Source organism: Oryza glaberrima, chromosome 9 (assembly GCF_000147395.1).
Source record: "Oryza glaberrima chromosome 9, OglaRS2, whole genome shotgun sequence".
Lineage (NCBI taxonomy): Eukaryota > Viridiplantae > Streptophyta > Magnoliopsida > Poales > Poaceae > Oryza > Oryza glaberrima.
Window position 1 is genome coordinate 21,573,032 of NC_068334.1, and position 20,096 is coordinate 21,593,127.

At 42.4% G+C, this 20,096-nt stretch overlaps 2 protein-coding genes across 4 annotated transcripts; both read left to right on the forward strand.

The window, feature by feature from the left end:
* Nucleotides 1-79: 79 nt before the first annotated feature.
* LOC127784673 (uncharacterized) lies at nt 80-1,676 on the forward strand. Of its 3 annotated transcripts, none has more exons than XM_052312013.1 (3): nt 80-402; nt 1,092-1,198; nt 1,315-1,676. In XM_052312013.1, exons 1-3 carry the CDS (start codon nt 315-317, stop codon nt 1,393-1,395), a joined length of 276 nt encoding a protein of 91 aa, XP_052167973.1. In that variant the 5' UTR covers nt 80-314; the 3' UTR covers nt 1,396-1,676. The 3 variants fall into 3 exon arrangements, with proteins under 3 accessions (XP_052167973.1, XP_052167974.1, XP_052167972.1); XM_052312014.1 differs by having other exon boundaries at nt 81-396; XM_052312012.1 differs by having other exon boundaries at nt 86-396; nt 1,086-1,198.
* Nucleotides 1,677-12,079: 10,403 nt separating this feature from the next.
* LOC127783855 (U-box domain-containing protein 33-like) lies at nt 12,080-17,405 on the forward strand (the record flags this gene model as incomplete). Its single annotated transcript, XM_052311001.1, has 9 exons — nt 12,080-12,425; nt 12,904-13,028; nt 13,316-13,428; nt 13,833-13,937; nt 14,061-14,445; nt 14,559-14,690; nt 14,894-15,364; nt 15,464-16,192; nt 16,493-17,405. Coding segments are annotated over 9 exons (2,595 nt in total), but the record flags the coding sequence as incomplete, so codon positions are not given.
* Nucleotides 17,406-20,096: the final 2,691 nt, after the last annotated feature.

Sequence of the window (20,096 nt, forward strand, 5' to 3'; positions counted from 1 at the left end):
AAAAAAACTGTACATGGGCCGGGCTGAGGCCCATATACTTCCTCTTTTGTGTTGGTTTCCTTCACTTTCCTACTCGAGGCCGACGGAGCGTTGCGTCCGCCGCCGCCATTGTCACTCTCGTCTCCATCTGCGTCTCCGTCTTCGTCTCCGGCCAGCGAGCCCCTTTTCGCCGGCGACCTAGAAGCGAGAAATCCCAACAAATACACATCCAGAGAACCGGCTCGGCTCTGTCGCCTTCCCCTTTCCTGGGTGTTGGCTTGTTTGGTTGGATCTAAGCAAAGGCCTAACCGCCGCGATCTTCCGCCTCCCATCCCATGGACGGCGCGAGCGGCAGCGGGGAGCCGACGGCCAACGGGGAGAAGAAGCCCGACGAGCAACACTTCGATCCCAGCCGAAGTAAGGGTCTCTCTCTTTCTCACGCACCTTTAATTTTTGTTACCTTTTGTGTTCGTGCTCTAGATTTGGTTACTCCTATTCGGTACTAGAGTATAACAAATCACGACTCATACTGATTTGCTTTAGAGGGTTCAGGTTTTGTAAACTAGTATTGCTAACTAACAATTCGCCACGAATCAAATTGGAAATCTCACAGTCACACGAAATAAACATCTGCAGCACAACTAGGAATGCACAAAGATCCTATCAAATGCCATGGCCATGGCCTCAATTTTCGTAGCCCTTGGTCCATAATTCAGTTCACTTATAAAGCTTTCTGAGAGATGTGCATAGGATGGTAATTCTTGAACCAACATCTCAGTTTATTTGGCATGGAGTAAGTCTAGTTGCAAAAAATTTGACTCTATATAAATGATTGGAGCAGGTATCCTATCCTACCAGATACTGAATAGAAGTACAATTGTTATGCATGTACTAGCTACCTTGCTAGTATATTGTCATGAGTGAGTTATGAAATGTCAAAGCTTTATCTCTCCATGATTTTCACATGGTACACTGGCCTCATTATAGTATTAGAGATATATTGAGTTCTGTTGATGCATTGCTTGCAAAATCTAAAAAACATTTTTCATTTGTAAAATAGTTGCCAGCATTCTTGTGCTTGTATATAATGCCATGGTGTTTTGAAGTGATAGGAATAATCAAAAGGAAGGCCTTGATTAAAGAACTGGCTGCTGCTTACCATGCTGAGTGTGTGGCATGCTGTAAAGAGCTTTTGCAGCTCCAGAAAAAGTGGGAGGAGGTCTGTATCTGTCCTTCTCCAAAATGGCAGATAATCCCGTGATTTACATTCCTCGCATTATTTTCAAACAGAACATATGTAACACGAATCCTGCTCTTCCTTGGTCGGTTGTGCAGGAGCAGTATGTTGAATTTAAGATGTCTGATGAAGCGCCAAGGACGTTGACAGTGAAGTCTTCCAAGCGCAGGAAAAGGTAGCTTTAGAAGGCATGAATTTGACAGGAGCTTTAGATGTTGGAAGTTAACAGAAAGAAGCCCTGTGTAGTTTGAGATTTTTTTTGGTAGATAATCAGCTTATTCTGGGCTCTCAATTGTTTTTGGAGTGTGTGTGAAAAACATTGTAGCTAGCTGCTTGCTGGAGGTATCAACTTGGCCGCTATAAATTGGGCATCTATCCTCCTTACGTGCTTGTGGAGCACATTATTTCTATTCGAACCGGATTGTTCCATAAATCCATTGGAAGTTTCAAATTGGCTCTCTGTTCATAGGATCTTATCCATCATCCATACATAACGAATTGGTATGGTATAATGATATTATCAGCTGTGGGAAGTAGTTGCCCTCGGATGTTTTACTAACTAGGAGATTATTGTTTGTTTGATACTAATATTTTTCAATTGAACTATAAGAAGGTTATTTATTCATATTCTTGAACTGTTACTAATATTGTTAACCTGTGGATTTGTGATGCAAAGAGAAAGAGAAGAGAATATTACAAAATAAGTCATTCCTAGAGTTGAAAATTTCTCCCAAAAACACGGATGGTTTCTTCTCACCCTTGAGAACACAGCGAAGAGCAAAGATGGCGGTTTTTGTTGTCCTGTGCACCGGCCGAAGAGAGATTGGAGAGAGAGAGAGAGAGAGAGAGGAAACACACTATCTCCGACTCCGATTGCTACTCACTACTGCCCAGTGCCCAGGCCGGCCCCCCAGCATATAAGTATATCCATACACACTACAGGATGGATAGGATTTGGAGGCATTTAAGAATGCCTTAACTATTAAAAAAAATACCTCCAATACTTAAAAAAGGCACTTAAAAAAGTGTTGGATATACTGCTATAGGGAAAGACATTTTAAGGCACTTTTTTAAAATGCCTTCATAAGTATAGATGAAGGCACTTTTTTATACACATTTGAGGCATTTAGACTTGTGCCAATAATTTCTTCCGAGGTATTTTAACATATGCCCCTAATTTATTTTCAAGGCATTTTTTACAATGCCTTTACTTTTCTTTTTAGGCACATTATTAAAATGCCTCAAATAGTACAGTACATGCATATATAGGCTCATCCCACCATATGAATGTTTTAACAGGAAATAACATAACACATCACATATATCTCCAAAAACAATATAGAACAATAATTCCCAATTCCAATTCAATCACACATTAAGTGGTTCACGAATCATCTCAATGGTAATTAAGTTTGTAAGATATGCTATCACAATCAATGGTATATTTATGATTTACAAGACAATAAACATCATTGATCTACTGAGTGGCTTGCTCCTGTCATCCTGTGAGGCTCGCATATATTTGCAATGAGGAAAAACACAACCTGAGAATGGATTACACCAAAACCTGTCCATGCATTTGGACCTGCAAAAGAAAAACATGTAAGTTTCTATATCGATTTTCAATATATATATATATATATATATATATATATATATATATATATATATACATGCGTGTTGCAATATATACATTTGCATTCAGGTGCCTATCATATCCATGCTACAAAATCATGTTAGACATCATCTTGCACATGGCGATTAGAGGGCAAAGTAGCAAATCACAACATGAGAAGAGGTAAACCAACATCTTTTCATCCAACACCAATGGCTTTGACAAATTTCTTGGCATCGTGGAAATTCTTCGGCAAGGCTTCAGCATTTGGCAATACTTCCTTCATAAGTGTTAAAATCTCATCAAAGCAACCATTACTTATTCCCCATATATTCTTTATGTTTAGAAGTCTGACAAGAAATTGCAGCTTTGAGAACTTCTTGCAACCTGGATATAACTCTTGACTTCCATCATTTACCAACTTATAATATGCTTCAGCATCAACATCCAAATCATCTTCTGCCCCATCATCTGTCCCTAAAGTACGACTGTCGTACATCCCAAGGCCTTCGAGCAGCATTTGGTCCATGTCATCATTTTGTTCATGATGTGAACTTGAGGCAACACTTGGCTTGGAAGTCGACATGCTTCCTCCATGATGAATCCATGAGGCATACCCGGCCAAAAACCCATCACAAATCAAATGCTCACGAACCTTATGTTCACCTAACCAATATCTATTTCCACAGTTCTTACAAGGGCAGATGATTCTATTGTTGTGGGCTAAATTGGATAAGGCGAATTCTATAAATTTATCAACCCCGATATTATATTCAGCACTAGATCTAGATGTTTTCATCCAATCCTTATCCATGGTAAATTCAATTAATATTACCTAGTAACATAGATGAAAATACAGATTGCACCATTAGTTTATAATAATACTAAAATATGGGGTTAAATGAATCACTGATTAATAATGCATTAATGCCTATGCAAGCATCTAAACCATCTCCACATCCAGCTCAACACCAAACATCTACGAAACAGTTCAGTTCCATTCACCAACTAATAAAAATCTTTTGGTAAATACAAGAGACCAAAAAAGTATTTTATGAACATTATTTCGCTAAGCATAAACAAGCTAGCACAGGACAACCTTGTAAAACCCCCTAAAAACACCCAAATTGGGTCAGTGTGACAAATGATAATATAGTACTATGGGTAGATGTGTATCAGTGCATTCAGACAATACTAGATTTTTTTAAAATAAATCTTCTGATTCATGCATAAATAACTGTTATTCATGGAAAATCATTTTTCTGTGTCAACTTGTTTAGATTCAGATGATTTGCATATAGTGACGTGCTTTTGGTTGAAATTCATCAAGAACAGTGGTTGGTCAGGCTATTGAAGTATATTGGAAGTTGGATTGTTTGATCTACAGGCTGCACTGCACCCTTTTGCATGGGAATGATTTCAATCAGCATAATACATAGATCTCAACAACCGCATGTAACCAAAATATTCAGTTTGAGTAATATTCAGATTCTCCAAATATAATACATCCTATAATCATTTATAATACGTCCTATAATTTTCTACAACCATAGATTTATATACAGGAATGATACTTCTGCAATATGGTACTTAGGAAGTTTCATGATTCACAACTGAACAACTGGTAACTCCAATTTTCTAAATTAAATAATACTAATGATATCGAATGGTGATTTCACACTCTAGAGCAGACTAGGATTAAATAAATATATTTAAAATCTCAAACTGCAGGGTAAAAAAACAATAATAGATCATATATAAGGAGATTCTCCAGTAAAACATTATGTATTCTAGAGCTAATAAGTCGAAGTAGATCGATCATCTCATGACAAATCAAAGTATACATCACAAATTTTAGTTCATATACTCACAGTATAAAGGCAGCAACAGTAGATCCCAAAGTGGCTCGGCTCGACTAGGATGAAGAAAGTGGAGGCGCGACTCCGGATCCAACAGCGAGAGACGACACCGGGACTGGAGATGGTGCCGGCGGAGGGAGCAGCAAGCGCCCCCCTCCCCCCGACGACTACCCTAGCTTGTTTGAGGCGCAAGTGATATGCAAGTTTTGGGCATGGAACGGGAGCGAAGCAGGATGGTGTGTGTAGATCCGGGGAGTAGAGCGGCGGCAGCAGAGGGCAGCGGCGGCGGCGCGGTGGCAGACAGCGGCGGTGGCAGACGGCGGCGGTGGCGACGGTGGCGCCGCTCGGAGTCGCAAGCGGCGATGGATGATTTTTTTTTTCTAGCATTTTTTCTTCTCTCACGCGATCTGATCAAGAGGATAAGGTTTCGTATGTGGTGGATGAGCACGAGTGGTGGAAGGACTATTTTATCTAAGTGAAATTCTTTTAGGGTTTTTTTTTGCATATATAACAGTTTTGGAGGCATTTCTGTTCCAAATGCCTTCGTATGTCCAGGCAATTTTGCAAAACGCCCCAGATAGTATGAAATATTACGGCGTTTCATCATAGTGCCGGTAATAGATAATTTTTCTAAGGCGTTACTGAAAAATGCCTTAGAAACACTGAGTTTTTGAGGCATTCATAATAAAAGTGCCTTCAGATGACAGACTTTTAAAGGCATAAACTAAATTTGCCTTGTAATTAATATTTTTTGAGGCATTTTTATCAAAACTGCCTTAAAAGGCGATGATTTGAGGCAGTTCTAGATAAATGCCTTCAAATGCATTCCATCCTGTAGTGACAATAGATAGATCCAGCTTCTGTGGTGCTCTTCTTCCTCTTCCTTGAAAGATCAATCAAGCTAATTAAGTCGTCTTAGAGAGAGATCAGAGATGGAGGTTGGCAAGCCCATCAAGGACTCCTCCCTGCGACATCCTGCGCACGGCCGAGACGTTCACAAGAAAAGCCGGCGACCCTGGGCACTCCTCGACAAGACCGCCTACTTTGCCGATATCTGCAACGCCACCACCGCCACCTCCAAAACAAGGGAGGGCCATGAAATCCCTCGGATGACTTTGCCCGTGAGCCCAAGATCATCGCCGCTCACGACGACCTCCTCCTCTTCCGCCTCACCCTCGGCCATGGTAACCGTCACAATTTATTCCTCTCCGATGGTAGCTCGCCATCGCTCACGCGCATCCCCCATCCCAGCGGCGACCTCGACAGCCTCTTTCTTGACAACCACGTCGGCATCCTCCATGGCCACCACCCGCTAATTCCGCACGTACGCCAAACAGCAGCACTACATCATATCGTCGCCGCGCTCACTCCCATCAGGAAGCCAGGGGGAGAATACCGCCTCCACCTCTACCACTCCACCACCAACCAAAGCTGCTGCAAGCCCCCATCGCCTCCCCTAGCTTTCTTCTTCCATCACACCGACAAGGTCATCAACCTCTCCCGCCAAGCTCCTGGCCTCATGGGTTTCGCTGACCTTTGGCGTGGCGTCGTGCTTGTCAATGTGCTTCATGACCAACCTGCGCCAAGCTACATCCCATTGCCTCCACGAATCAGGCATAGGCATTGACGAGGGCAACGCAAGCGATGTTCGTGACATTGCCATCGACTTAGAGGGTTGCATCAACTATGTTGAGTTTGAGTTCAAAGGCCTTCCACACCCGCAGAGAGACTCAGGCAGCTACATTGCTGATGGCTGGACGGCCGCTAAATGGAGTTGGTTGCTGGCGCATGGACTGCCGCCTACGTTCCTCTCAAATCTCACATCATATGATGCCTACCCTGCCAAACTACGACACTGCCCGTCGTCCTCAACCAAGCTTGCAAAAGCTCCATGTGGGTCATCCCGTGCTCAGTTTGCACGACGCCCATCTTGTTCACCTCATGGCCAAGATCGAGGACCGTGCTCACAAGGCATGGATCCTACCTATTGACTTGAGGAACGGGGTCATTCAACAACCATCAGATTTTGCTGGTGCTGACAGAACGTTTGGAATAAGTGAGACGTATGTCCAAACGACCATCTCCAGATATCCGCGCAGGAAGAGGCGACACCGCCGGAGGACGGGGAACAATAATAATGCAATAGTGCCTGCCGTTCTAGATAACTAGCTAGACTGCCTAAGTGAAATGTACTTTATAATTGAATTCATTGCACTACGTACGCATGTTACATTAATTACAGCTTGTTAACCATAACAAGGACACATGCACATGACTTACTGACCGACCGCATAGCTGGAGTATTCAGCGAGCTTATGTCTGAATATCAGTATCGATAAGTAAACATTTGTAATTACTCCTTCCGTTTCGAAATGTTTGACACCGTTGACTTTTTAGCACATGTTTGACCGTTCGTCTTATTCAAAAACTTTTGTGAAATATGTAAAATTATATGCCTACATAAAAATATATTTAGTAATGAATCAAATGATAGGAAAAGAATTAATAATTACTTAAATTTTTTAAATAAGACGAACGGATAAACATGTGCTAAAAAGTCAACGGCGTCAAAACGGATGGAGTATACAACAACAGTACAACACTAAAGGGCTTGTGGTTTTCATTACTGGTGATACGACAGGAGTTATTTATTGGAGATCATTTAAATGATATTTTTATTGCAGATTGTTTTGTGGCGCATTTGAACTTATTGTGGATGAAGGGAAGCTATTATGTAGATAAGGGAGGCTTTTTTTTTTCCGATTAGATGTAGCTAGGTAGAGCTGAGTTTAATTAGTGCGTGTATATCAAAGCTATGGCACCATTGTATACATTTCATACCGTTCTCTGCTTTGTATTTATTTTTTAATAGAAAGTGTCTAAAAACGAGTTACCAATTTACACTAGAATATATATAATTCTTGAACTTTGGTTGTTTGCAAGATTATTATCTTGGGGTGATTGTACATAATAATTAATTAGTGTGACATGATGTGCGAACGTGCACGTTTACTAGTTATAAACTTAAGCTAGAGTTGAAGGACGTCAGGTGGACCTTTTTTCAATTGACTGGATCACGGAAAAAGTACACCGATGGTCCCTCGACCAGTCGTCGGGATATAAAATCGTCCTCGAACCCAAAACCAGATGTGCTAGTCTCTTAGCTATATAAAACCGATCACCCGAGATTCTTTGGTGGTTTTGACCCCGGTTTTGGTCTACGTGGGGCTAAGTCAGCATAGGACTCACGTGGGCCCCACAATGTCAGGTGTCCACGTCACCCTCTCTCTTTTCCCTCTTCTCTCCCTTCCTCGTCTCTCTCTCTACTCTGCAAGCTGGCCGGGACGATGCGGGAGGGCGGCGCCGCGACGGCGGCCAGTGGAGGCGGCTTTCTCCGCCTCCTCGTCCCGCTCGGCCGACGTGGGCGCGCTCGCCGGCGAACACGTCGGCCCTATCAGCGGTGCCGGCGACGCGTACGCGCGGTGGGACGCGGCGGTGGGGTGCCGGGCGATCGACCCCGGATGCGGCCCGGGGCGGCCGTGCATCCTCACTGTCCCCGCCGCCATCGCCATTGCCGTCCTGCGAGCTCGGCCCCTCGTACTTCCAGATCAAGAAGCATGCCAGGACCATGCAGGAGTAGACTCAGACGGCCAGACCGCGCAGAGCATGAACCTCCAGTCGAGCCAATGCTCAGGAGCAGTGGTGTCGACGGCCATGGCTGATGATGGCATTGCTGCAGTGATGAGGCGTTCTGCAGCCAGATTCATAATACAGGATATTACTACTCAAACCATGCATGTTCTTCTACTGCAAATTAGATTCTTGCGCCAAGATAAAGAGAGGAATTGTTCTTGCCGACGAAGGGAGAAATGATCAGTACTACGATTCCTATCATTTCGAGACACACAAAAGAAAAAGAAAATCGACGCTAGCCAGATGCTATATATCCTGATACCCTGCAACCTGGAGCCCCACGCATGCAGATGGTAAAGATGCAAATCTTTATTCCATTTCCATGATTCCATCCACACAAAAAAGAAACGAACAATACAGAGAAGAACACCAAGAAACACGCATCGGCGCAGAGGAGGGTGGAAAACGAACCCAATCTCAATGGTGATTGGGTTCTTGTTTCTTGACTTCTCCACTGCCTCCCCTTCTCCAACCTTTTCCTGCCGCCGCCTCTCTCTCTCCGTCGATTCCTCTCCCTCTCACGACCTCGACGCCTTCATCGGTGGCACACGCACATCACGGCGACAAGAACGTAGGAGAGAAAATCATAAATGCCGGACAGGAACACGGAGGAGGAATCAATCAATCACTCACTCACTCACTTCTGATTTGGGCTTGAGAGAGAGAGAGAGAGAGAGATCTCCAGAGTCAAGCCGCACGTTGACTCCTGCTCTCTCCGGAAACCACGTGAATGAATCCCCTCCTCTTCCTCCTCTCTCTCCTCCACCTCACTCACTCTCAACCACAAGGAACGAACAAACCGAGAAGAAGCCAACCAACCAACCACGTACGTGCTGTCGTGCTGCAGCGCCGCTGGGTCGGGCGACCACGGCCGGTACTTCTCCGCGAGCGCCCGGCACCCCACCGCCGCGTCCCACCGCGCGTACGCGTCGCCGGCGCCGCTGACAGGGCCGACGCGTTCGCCGGCGAGCGCGCCCACGTCGGCCGAGCGGGACGAGGAGGCGGAGAAAGCGGAGAAGCCGTCGCGCTCGCACGCCGCCTCCGCCGGCGGCCGTCACGGCGCTGCCCTCCCGTCTCGCCCCGGTTAGCTTGCAGAGAAGTGAGAGAGAGAAGAGGGGGAAAAAGAGAGGGTGACGTGGACACCTGACATGTGGGGACCACGTGGGTCCCACGAGGACTAAGCTGTCACGTAGACCAAAACCAGGGTTAAAACCACCAAAGACATTGGGTGACCGGTTTTGTATAATTGAGGGACCCGTATATCTGGTTTTGCGGTTTGAGGACGATTTTGTATCTTACGATAAGTTGAGGGATCTTTGGTGTACTTTTTCCACTGGATCACACTTGTCGCAAAGGCCCATCCCAAGTACCTAGGCACCTAGCCCATAAGCCCATAACTGAGGAGTAGAAGAGGGGCGCTTTCTTTTCTTTTTTTTTTTTTTGGTTTGGTTTCCCTGGAAGTGAGATTGGGGGGAGAGAGTATCGCCGCCCAAGCTCCTGGACTGATGGGTTTCGTTGACCTTTGGCTGGGCATCGTGCTTGTCAATCTCCTTCAAGAGGAACCTGCATCCAGCTGCCTCCACCACTTAGGACATGTTTAGTTGGTGAAATGAAAATTTTTGGGTGTCACATCGAACGTTTGACCAAATATCGAAAGGGGTTTTCGGACACGAATAAAAAAACTAATTTGATGACTCGCTAAATGGAGTTGGAACACATAATCTGAACATAATCTGGTTGCTGGCGCAACGACTGCCAGCTCCATGCTTCGGACGTCTCAAATTTGATGCCTAAGCTGCCCAACTACTTTCCTATCTTGGAGAAGCTCCATGTGGGTCATCCCGTGCTCAGCTTGCACATCGACCACCTTGCTCACAAGGCATGGATCCTACCCATTGACTTGAGGAATGGGTGATTCAACAACCAATTGATTTTGTGGGTGCTGACAGAACTGTTGGAATATGTGAGACGTACATCCAAACTACCATCTCCATATATCCGCGCAGGAAGAGGCGACACCGCCGCCCAAGGCCTGCACTTCTCGATAGCCAGCTAGACTGCCTCTGAAATGTAGGCTGCGTTTAATTTTTGAAATTGGGAAGAAGCTTGGGAAAAGTTGGTAGTTTGGAAAATAAGTTGAGAGTTTATATGAGTAGGAAAGTTTTAGATGTGATGTAATGGAAAGTTAGAAGTTTGGAGGAAGTTTGATGTGAACTAAACAGGGCCGTATTAGTAATTGAATTGGTTGCACTACTTACGTGTTACATTAATTACAACTTGTTAACAATAACAAGGACACATGCACCTAGTACTCCCCCGTCCCATTTTTTAAATACAATCATAATTTTCTGTGCCCAACTTTAATTATCCATCTTATTTAAAGTTGTTTATAATTAGTATTTTTATTGTTATGAGATGATAAAATATGAATAGTACATGTTTTTTTTAAAAAGAATAAATGAGACGAATGGTTAAATGGTTAAAGTTGTGCACGGAAAATCATAGTTACATTTAAAATAGGATAGAGTGAGTATACTTGAGCTATATTCTATATAGGAAATGCGTATGACTGACTGACCAATCGCATAGCTTAAACCAACCATCCAATTAATTTATTCAAACAAAAGAATTTTTCTCTCATTTCTTCGTCTGATGACTGACGACTTGGCGGAATATACCTGGTACATCTTGGATATACCAGCAGGGTCCCTAGCAAGCAACCTTGTATGTGCCGCCTTAATTTGTCAGTTGAACTAGTAATGCAGATCCAACGACTAGAAAAGATTTAAGTAATTCATGTTGGATTAACGTGATACAACAACAAAAGGAAGTGTTCCGTTTCAATGTCAATGTACCCTGCTACTACTTGTGTTACTTCTACTTATATATACATATATGGAGTAAGAGAGAATGATGACACCGAACAAGCACAAATAAATTATACATCCGAGAATCATATACATTCACAGACCTGTATATAGTATACTACAATAATACTCCATTACGCAGCTAATAAGGTTGACCTCACCCAACATAGGATTAAGCATAATAAGTCTTCCATTTTCATATTACTAACCTTTAACCAATGATGGCAGGCAAACAGTAGAAGCAAGACTTGGTAAGAGTGAGAGTTTCCTTCATGGTCATGGTTGTATGCAGGATCTTTTAAAAGGGAGTACAGGTACAGCTAGCCCAAGACCAAAAGCAAGCTAGGCAGGCAGTATATTCCAAGTTAACAGCTGTGCAGGACAAATCCACGCCCTCCTATTGTTGACCGAAGACAAAAAAAGAATTAAGGAAGAAGGAATATGAATGAAAAATGAAGGATGATACCTGCAGGAAACTTCCCCGGCTCCCAAATGTCTTCATCTCACAATCAATAATATCCTATCTATCTAGTACGGAGTATGTAAGATAGATTTAACAGAGATTTTTCTTTCTTTTGTCGAATAATTGAAGCAGATGAGTTTATAAAAGTTGCCAGACGACATACAAGCGAAGCCAAAAGTCCCCTTTGTGAGAGATTCGATCCTTTTGTTTGCTTTGTTGTTGCCGTCGCCTCCAGCAGCAGCAGCAGCAGAAACTATAATAAAGCAAGCAAAGATATAGTAGGTACTTGTTCTTTCTCCTGCCTAACTAGCTACTCCCAGTTGTTTGCTTCTTATTCTGTCGGTTGTGTGGTGGCAGGGCAGTTAATTTAAGTTGTTTGCGCTGCATGGCGTGGCAAGTGCTCGTTCTTCGTTGCCGTCGTCGTCGTCGTCACCATTGCCGCCCTTGTCTCCTCAGCCGGTAGTACCTGCAGGCGTTGAGCGGATGTTGGTGCGCGCAGGCGGAGGAACCCGCAGCCTCAGAGAGATTGACGAGGAGGAAGATGACGACGACGATGACGGAGGAAAGACTTACGTGTCGGTCGGCAAGGACCTCAAGGACGGCAAGGCCAACATCCAGTGGGCAGCTAGGAAACTCCAGCCTCAGCAGGGTGATGTCAACAAGCTTCTTGTGCTGCTGCATGTCCACCAGCCTGCAGACAGAATCATGAGCGGTATATAATTTTTCCTTCTACTTGCCCTTTTCTTCTGTTATTATTAGTAAGTAGTAGCATTTACTAGTATGATAACTAGTACCACGTAGCAGGCAACAAAGGTTGTATTTCCATTTCCACAAATTGTTGTTTTTCTCTGCAACTTCTGGGAAAGACACCTTTGGTCTGTTCAATTGGGAAAGCAGCAGCACACACATTTTTCCTTTTCCATATGCCCTGCTTCTCAAGAGACTGTACCGCAGCTATCATACAAACAATGAACCTGAAAATAACCAAAGTGGTGTTCTGTCAATTAGATGTTATGCATTAACCCAAGTTGCTACCAGACATCTATTTTCTTAATAATCAGAAAATCTTCTATATTTCCCACAGAAAAAGGAAATAATACTTGTTTTAGTGTTACATGTTGCTCTGCCAAAAAAAAAAAAGAAGTCCACGCCGGTGCTCATGGTTTCCTGCGATGATGCCATCCTTGCAGGCTTGTGTAAGGTTCCTGCAAAACAGCTAGAAGAAAAGGAGCTCAGAGCATACAGAACGATTGAGAAGGACGATATGAATAAACTTTTAGAACAGTACCTGAGTTACTGCAGAGCATTTCCAAAGGTCAGATAAGCACTCTCACTCAAGTCATATGAAATGGGAATTTTATTTTTCAACAAAGTGAACTATGGTCAGCTTGAGGATCAATTTATGGAAAGATAACAATCAATATTTTAACCACATTTTGTACCAGGCCTAGACAAATTAAGCTTTATGACTAATTGTTCTGATGAAGTGGATTGAATAAGAACATCAAATTACAGAAATCTATGCAATATTTTATATCCTTTATGCTAATCAGAAGTTGCTTCCCATTCTATGTCATCTCAGCAAAATCACCAAATTTGCAGGTGCAAGCTGAAAAATTGGTGATTGAGAAGAACAGTGTTGCAAATGGCATTGTTGAGCTTATTGATCAACATCACATTACAAAGCTTGTTATGGGAACATCTTCCTTCTCAGTGTATGCCAAGATGCCCTTATTCCATTGTACTGAGGCCTCATCATGAATCACAACCACTGAGATATCTCTAGACTGAGCATATTGTAGTCCGTAGATGTGATTTTATTATTTGTCATGTTTGTGTCGCTCATTCTAACAAGTATTGATGACAAAGGCGTCAGGACCAACAAGCAAACACTTCTTGAACAATGCATTTTCCCCTTCCTAATACAACTCAGCAATTTACCTTTCTTGTATATTTCTTACTTAGCAAATGGCAAGCATAATATGACGTTAAACTACTGTTAACAAGCTAGGTTTTAATGGCTATCATCTTCTTGTCTAAACTAGAGACCAGATCCTCTAATTAGTGTATAATCTGAAAATTTCAATGTTGACCATGGGCATGAATCTTTCATGAACAGGAAGAGGCAAGTACCAAAATCAAAAGTTGCAGCAATTGTACATCAACAGGCCAAACCATATTGCCAGATCTTATATATTTGCAAAGAAGCTCTTGCTTGCACTAGGTATGAATGTTCATGCAGTCCTACCTAGTCTCCAACATAAATCCAATTCCACATTGAATTTACCATTTTGACAAACTTATTGTGATTGTAAAACAACGTTATTGTGATTGTTTACCATTTTAGGGAAGCCAGTCAGTTTGCTGACAAAGGAGATTCCCCCAGAAGCAGCTCCGGGAGTTCTCTGTCAGATAAGTCTGAATTCCCTCCAAGATCAGTGTCGTTGCCGTCATGGTATTCAGGTTTCTTAGGCTCTCCAGATCAGCAATCGCTACCTCGGCGGTCCAATTCCATTAGTCATCCCTTTCCCTTTTCAAGACAATTAGAGAACGGCGTGGAAAATATATCACCTATAAGGCCAAACTCAGTCGACGTAGCACCAAAAGGTTGCTCCCCGAATTCCAGCCATCAAAGCAAAGGTTCCTCACCAACTCTGACAGATTTGGACACTGTGGATGGATTATCAGTACCTGTTTCAAGCTCAAGCTCCGAAGAGCATCAGCATTTCATGGTAAGCTATATTGTACTGAAACAAATCTCTAGGGATACCTTCATGGATGCACCTTTTTTTTAAGTAAGGAAAGGACAACTACTGAATTCAGATCAAACCTTAATAATTTACAGGTGGAAGCTAACATGCAGAATGAAATGTTTGAACAATGGCAGCAAGTTCGCAATGAGCTAGAACGGTCAAGAAAGGAAGCATCTGAGGGCCGACAGAAAGCCGAGAAAGAGCTGTTTGAAGCGTCTAAGATGGTATGGTGTTTGTTATCCCCATATCCCTCTCCTCATGAAGAATTTATGCTTAATCTACTGATTTTAGTACCTTTGGGCCTCAAAATACGTCGTATTTTGAAAGATGCACAAATGTGTTAGTGAAATATGTACATACAGTTTTGACTACATGATAGATGAGTCTCTCAACTTTATATCGAAATTGCAAACCATTTTTTTTGCAGTTTAGAGCACGGGAGAATTCACTCTGTAAAGAAAAAATTGCGGTAGAGGAAAGACTAACCAGAGAAAAGGTCAGTCTTGAAAAGGAGCACCTCCAGATCTACAATGAGCTGCAGAAGGCAAATGAGCAAATAATGGAACTGGAGAGAAAGCTTATGCATGCCAATTCTCTAATGGAAGAGCTCCAGACTGTGCAAGGAGAGCTGCAACGTCAGAAAGACAATGCTGTGAAAGAAGCTGAAAAGATGAGCCAAATAAACTGCAACAATGTATCTTGTTCTACTGGTGCTGTTGCCTTGACAGAGTTCACCTACACAGAGATTAAAGAAGCGACTAACGACTTTGATGAATCCAAAATGATCGGACATGGTGGATGTGGAAGTGTCTACAAAGGTTTTCTCCGTCATACCACTGTGGCTATAAAGAAATTCAACCGTGAAGGCATAACAGGAGAGAAAGAGTTCGATGATGAGGTATTTTTCACCAATCCTTCTAACTTATGGCTATATATTTACATGAGAAAGAGAGCAAAAAACTTTATATAAATATGTGATTTTGCCAATACATTACAGGTAGAGATTCTGGGAAGGATGAGACATCCAAACCTTGTGACCCTGATAGGAGTGTGCAGGGAGGCCAAAGCTTTGGTCTATGAGTTCTTGCCAAACGGGAGCCTAGAGGACCGTTTGCAATGTAAACACCAAACAGATCCACTTCCATGGAGAATGAGGATCAAAATTGCTGCTGACATCTGCACAGCACTTATCTTCCTTCATTCCAACAAACCAAAAGGCATTGCCCATGGTGATCTGAAGCCTGATAATATTCTCCTTGGAGACAACTTTGTAGGCAAGCTAGGGGACTTTGGGATATCTCGTCCGTTGAATCTGACAAACACCACCATCACACCTTACCACCGAACAAACCAAATTAAAGGCACATTGGGATACATGGATCCAGGATACATTGCTTCAGGGGAGCTCACAGCACAGTATGATGTCTATTCATTTGGAGTAGTGCTGCTAAGATTGCTAACTGGCAAGAGTCCACTAGGCCTTCCTAGTGAGGTAGAGGCAGCCCTGAACAATGAAATGCTGCAACAGGTAGTTGATGCTTCTGCAGGGGAATGGCCACCTGAGTATAGTAAAAAGTTGGCAATCCTAGCACTGAGATGTTGCCGGTATGACAGAAAGGAGCGCCCTGATCTTGCCAAGGAGGCCTGGGGTGTTTTACAAGCCATGGTGAACTATCCAGACAACAAATGCAAGATACCATCATTTTTCATCTGCCCAATGACACAGGTCAGTTACATCATGAGACAGTAGATTAATAGAAATTTCAAAGCATCTCTACCACTGTATATCTATTGCATAAACAATATTAAGCACCAGCACAAATAGAGCACATGAGAAATTACTCTATTGATGGTCAACATGGATAACAAATCAAAGAAATTAAGCACTCAAATCGTGTGATGGCTTATGCCAAACCAACAACTCTTCGCGTTCGCCAAATCTATTATCAGTATCATCATCACCTTCTCCTGAATTTATGTTTTTACTTTTAATTTGAAATAATCTAGCATCTTTTGAATATTTCAGGAAATCATGAAGGATCCACATATTGCTGCTGATGGATTCACATATGAAGGTGAGGCTATAAAAGACTGGCTTCAAAGGGGGCATAAGACGTCCCCCATGACCTACCTCAGTTTCACACACTACGAGCTGATTCCCAATAATGCCCTTCGTTTTGCCATTCAAGAGTGGCAAATGAAACAGCAACTATGACCTTTTATTTGGTTTGTATTTTATCGTGTATCTAAAGTTTAAGAAAACAGTTTAAATTGTATAGTGTAGGGAATTACATTTTAACTGAAGCAGCTAATACTTTCTCAAAATTTTGGAGTCCATGGATAGAAGTGATGTACATATTTGAGGAGGCTCACACGTTTAGGATGAACTTACTTGCAACGTAACCTAACCAAGAAGATGTAGTACCCAGAAAAGGATACTAGATCCACCTGTCAATGGATGCCTATTTTATCTCTGCCTTTTGCAAAGTTAGAAGTTCGTTACAGCATGGAAGCAAAACTACAACACGATCATTCAAAAGGTCAGATGGTTATTATCGTAAAAAAAAAAGTGCAGATGGTAAGCAGTAAAAATCCATGAGCATGGATAGTTTATAGTAGTGTGGGCAGTTCAGAAATTAACAATGTATGTGCGATTTTTCAGTTAAAACTACTGGTATGGCATGATAGTTTTGTTACACTTTCTATTTCTCCTGCCCTTCAAGAAGAAGATAAGGGAATAACATGCTGCACTAATATGAAAAGGTTGTTGCTCGACTGCCCTGAACTGTCAAATAAGCTGCTTTTAGGAAAGGGATATTGTATAGGATTTCCTCATCCTTATGTTTTTTCTTTTGGGGGAATACGCAAGGAGCGCATCTTTGTGTTAAGTGTATGTACAAACCGAGCCAAAAATGAAAAATAGAAGGGGGACGGGATACAAGGGATCAACAGCTAGCTTAAGCCTATTCTCGTGGCAACAGAAAGGGGATGACCTAGAACAAGACCTAAATGGTTAGCACCGGCAGCGCCGCGTGTGCCAACCACCAGAGAGTCGCTTCCGCCGCCAAAGCTCGGGCTATCTCTGACCAAGGCCTTTGCTGAGAATTGAAGACCCTATTCTTTCTATCTCTGGCTCTGCAATTCCTGCCTTAAAGTTGGGAGGGCTAGCAGGCGGGGATTTGACACAATTGCAACCCTTACTGCAGCTCACCGACTGTCGGCTTGACGAAGGCGACCACATCGTCGGCGTAGAGGGAGACCCGGTGGGGGATCCCCAATGGTTGGAGGAGCCCCAACTCTTCCGCTTTGACGAAAAGGGAGTTCAGAGAATCCATGGCAAGGATGAAGATCATCGGAGATACAGGATCCCCCTGCCGGACTTTCAAAAAATAAAACTGATGATAATTCACAAACACTGGAGCATTGAAGTTCTAGTTTCAAACAGGAAAAAAGGAAAGGGAGAGGTCACTGTTGGCTTGGAGTCATACTGTTTGAGAAAAAGAAAAACTTAAGCTTATTCAACCAGAAAGGGGGAAGGTACAGACTTTTATTTGTTCATGACTTTCCTCCAAATTGCGTATATCCATTTGATATTGGCTTAGTCTGTGCAATAATTTAACTCGATATGTGATTGTGTATTCCTTAACAACCCTCCATCCCTCTAGCACCTCTAACCTTGAAAGAGACATGTGAAGCATGAGTTTACTGCCCTAGGTAATTTTCATGGAATGCAGGCCCTAGATAGTTTAACAACAAAAAGATGATTAATTCGCCGTAGCTTTAGCTGATAAGCCTCATGAGCAGCTTTTTCAATGACGCGAAATAAGCGCCACAACTACATGACTGAGTCATGGTTTTAGTGGAATTATATATTGGTGAAAAATGAAGGCTCTCCTTGCGATCCATGGGTAGGATGAGCAGTACATGTGAAGCAATATTAGCACAAATGCAACATTTGGTTGCAGAATCTTCAAGCACGAGGGCATGGCATTCATACAAACAGGTGGCGTGCAACAGCTCAAGGCACCCAAACAATAGAGAAGGGGGAGGACCGGAGGAGGCAAAAAAAAAATATTGAGCAGCCGCTGCAATTGATCATCGATCGGTAGTTGACCAAGCATAGCATTGCATAGCATAGTGCTCGAAATTAAGCCAATAAAGCAAGCAAGCACGAACTCCCAATCCGAAACTTACCTCGATGAGCTCCGGGTCCGGGGGGCGGGCGGCCATGCCTATGCCCTGCAGTCCGCCTGGCCTGTTCGTCCCAACTCGCAACCGCCGCCGCCGCAGCGGCAAATCAAGATGGACTCGTCAACCCGGCGCCTGCCTGCAAATGTGCAAAATAGAAATGTGGAACACGATTTGGAGTAGTACTAACTGTTTATACATTCTTTACAGTCCAAAAGCCTAAGCTGATAGAAACTATGCGCAATTCATTCTATATTTCAATACCGGAACTATATTTGGGGTCTGTTCTAAAGTGCTATTTAACCATAGCTACTTCTTCTTTTTTCGTTATCACATTTTTCAATCTACTAAACTTACGTGGTTGTGATATAGAATTTACGTTTAAAGAAAATCAAATAAATCTATTTTTTAAGTTTTTAAGTTAATACTCAATCACCACATGTTAATCATGTTTCTCATTTTACGCGTAGATCACGCTATCTAGCATATCTAAAGTATCTCTTTTCTCTCTCTCTACATAAGGGCCTGTTTTAGATCCTCTAGCAAATTTTTTCGCCATTTCACATTAAATGTTTGAATACATATATGGAGTATTAAATATAAAAAAATAACTAATTACACATATTACGTGTAAATTGCGAGACGAATCTTTTAAGCCTAAATGCGCCATGATTTGACAATTCGGTGCTACAGTAAACATTTGCTAATGACAGATTAATTAGGCTTAATAAATTCGTCTCGTAATTTACAGGTGGAATATGTAATTTATTTTGTTATTAGTCTACGTTTAATACTTCAAATGTGTGTCCGTATATCCAATTTGACATGTCAAAATTTTTCATCCCTAGATCTAAACACAGCCTAAGCTTATGTATTGAAATTAGATAGGATTGGTAGGTGCCTACAACTTAGTAACTTCGTTTCAAAACAAGTGTGCAATTTTAGGGGCCTGTTTAGTTGGTGAAATGAAAATTTTTGGTGTCACATCGGACGTTTGACCGGATGTCGAAAGGGGTTTTCAGACACAAATGAAAAAACTAATTTCATAACTCGCCTGCAAACCGCGAGACGAATCTTTTGAGCCTAATTAAACCGTCATTAGCACATGTGGATTACTGTAACACTTATGGCTAATCATGGACTAATTAGGCTCAAAAGATTTGTCTCGTTTCATGCAAATTGTGTAATTAGTTTTTCTTTTTATCTATATTTAATGCTCCATACATGTGTCCAAAGATTCGATGTTATGTTTTTGTGAAAAGTTTTTGGGAAGCAAACATGGCCTAGATTTTAATCCTATCTCAAAATAAGTGCAATCCTATCATACTACTTATCACATTAATCACATCTCATTTATTTTTTTTCTCTATTTTACCTTTAACTACCATCCTACTCTCTACCACCTCATCTAATAGAGTGTGTTTGGGTAATTTTCTCTTCCT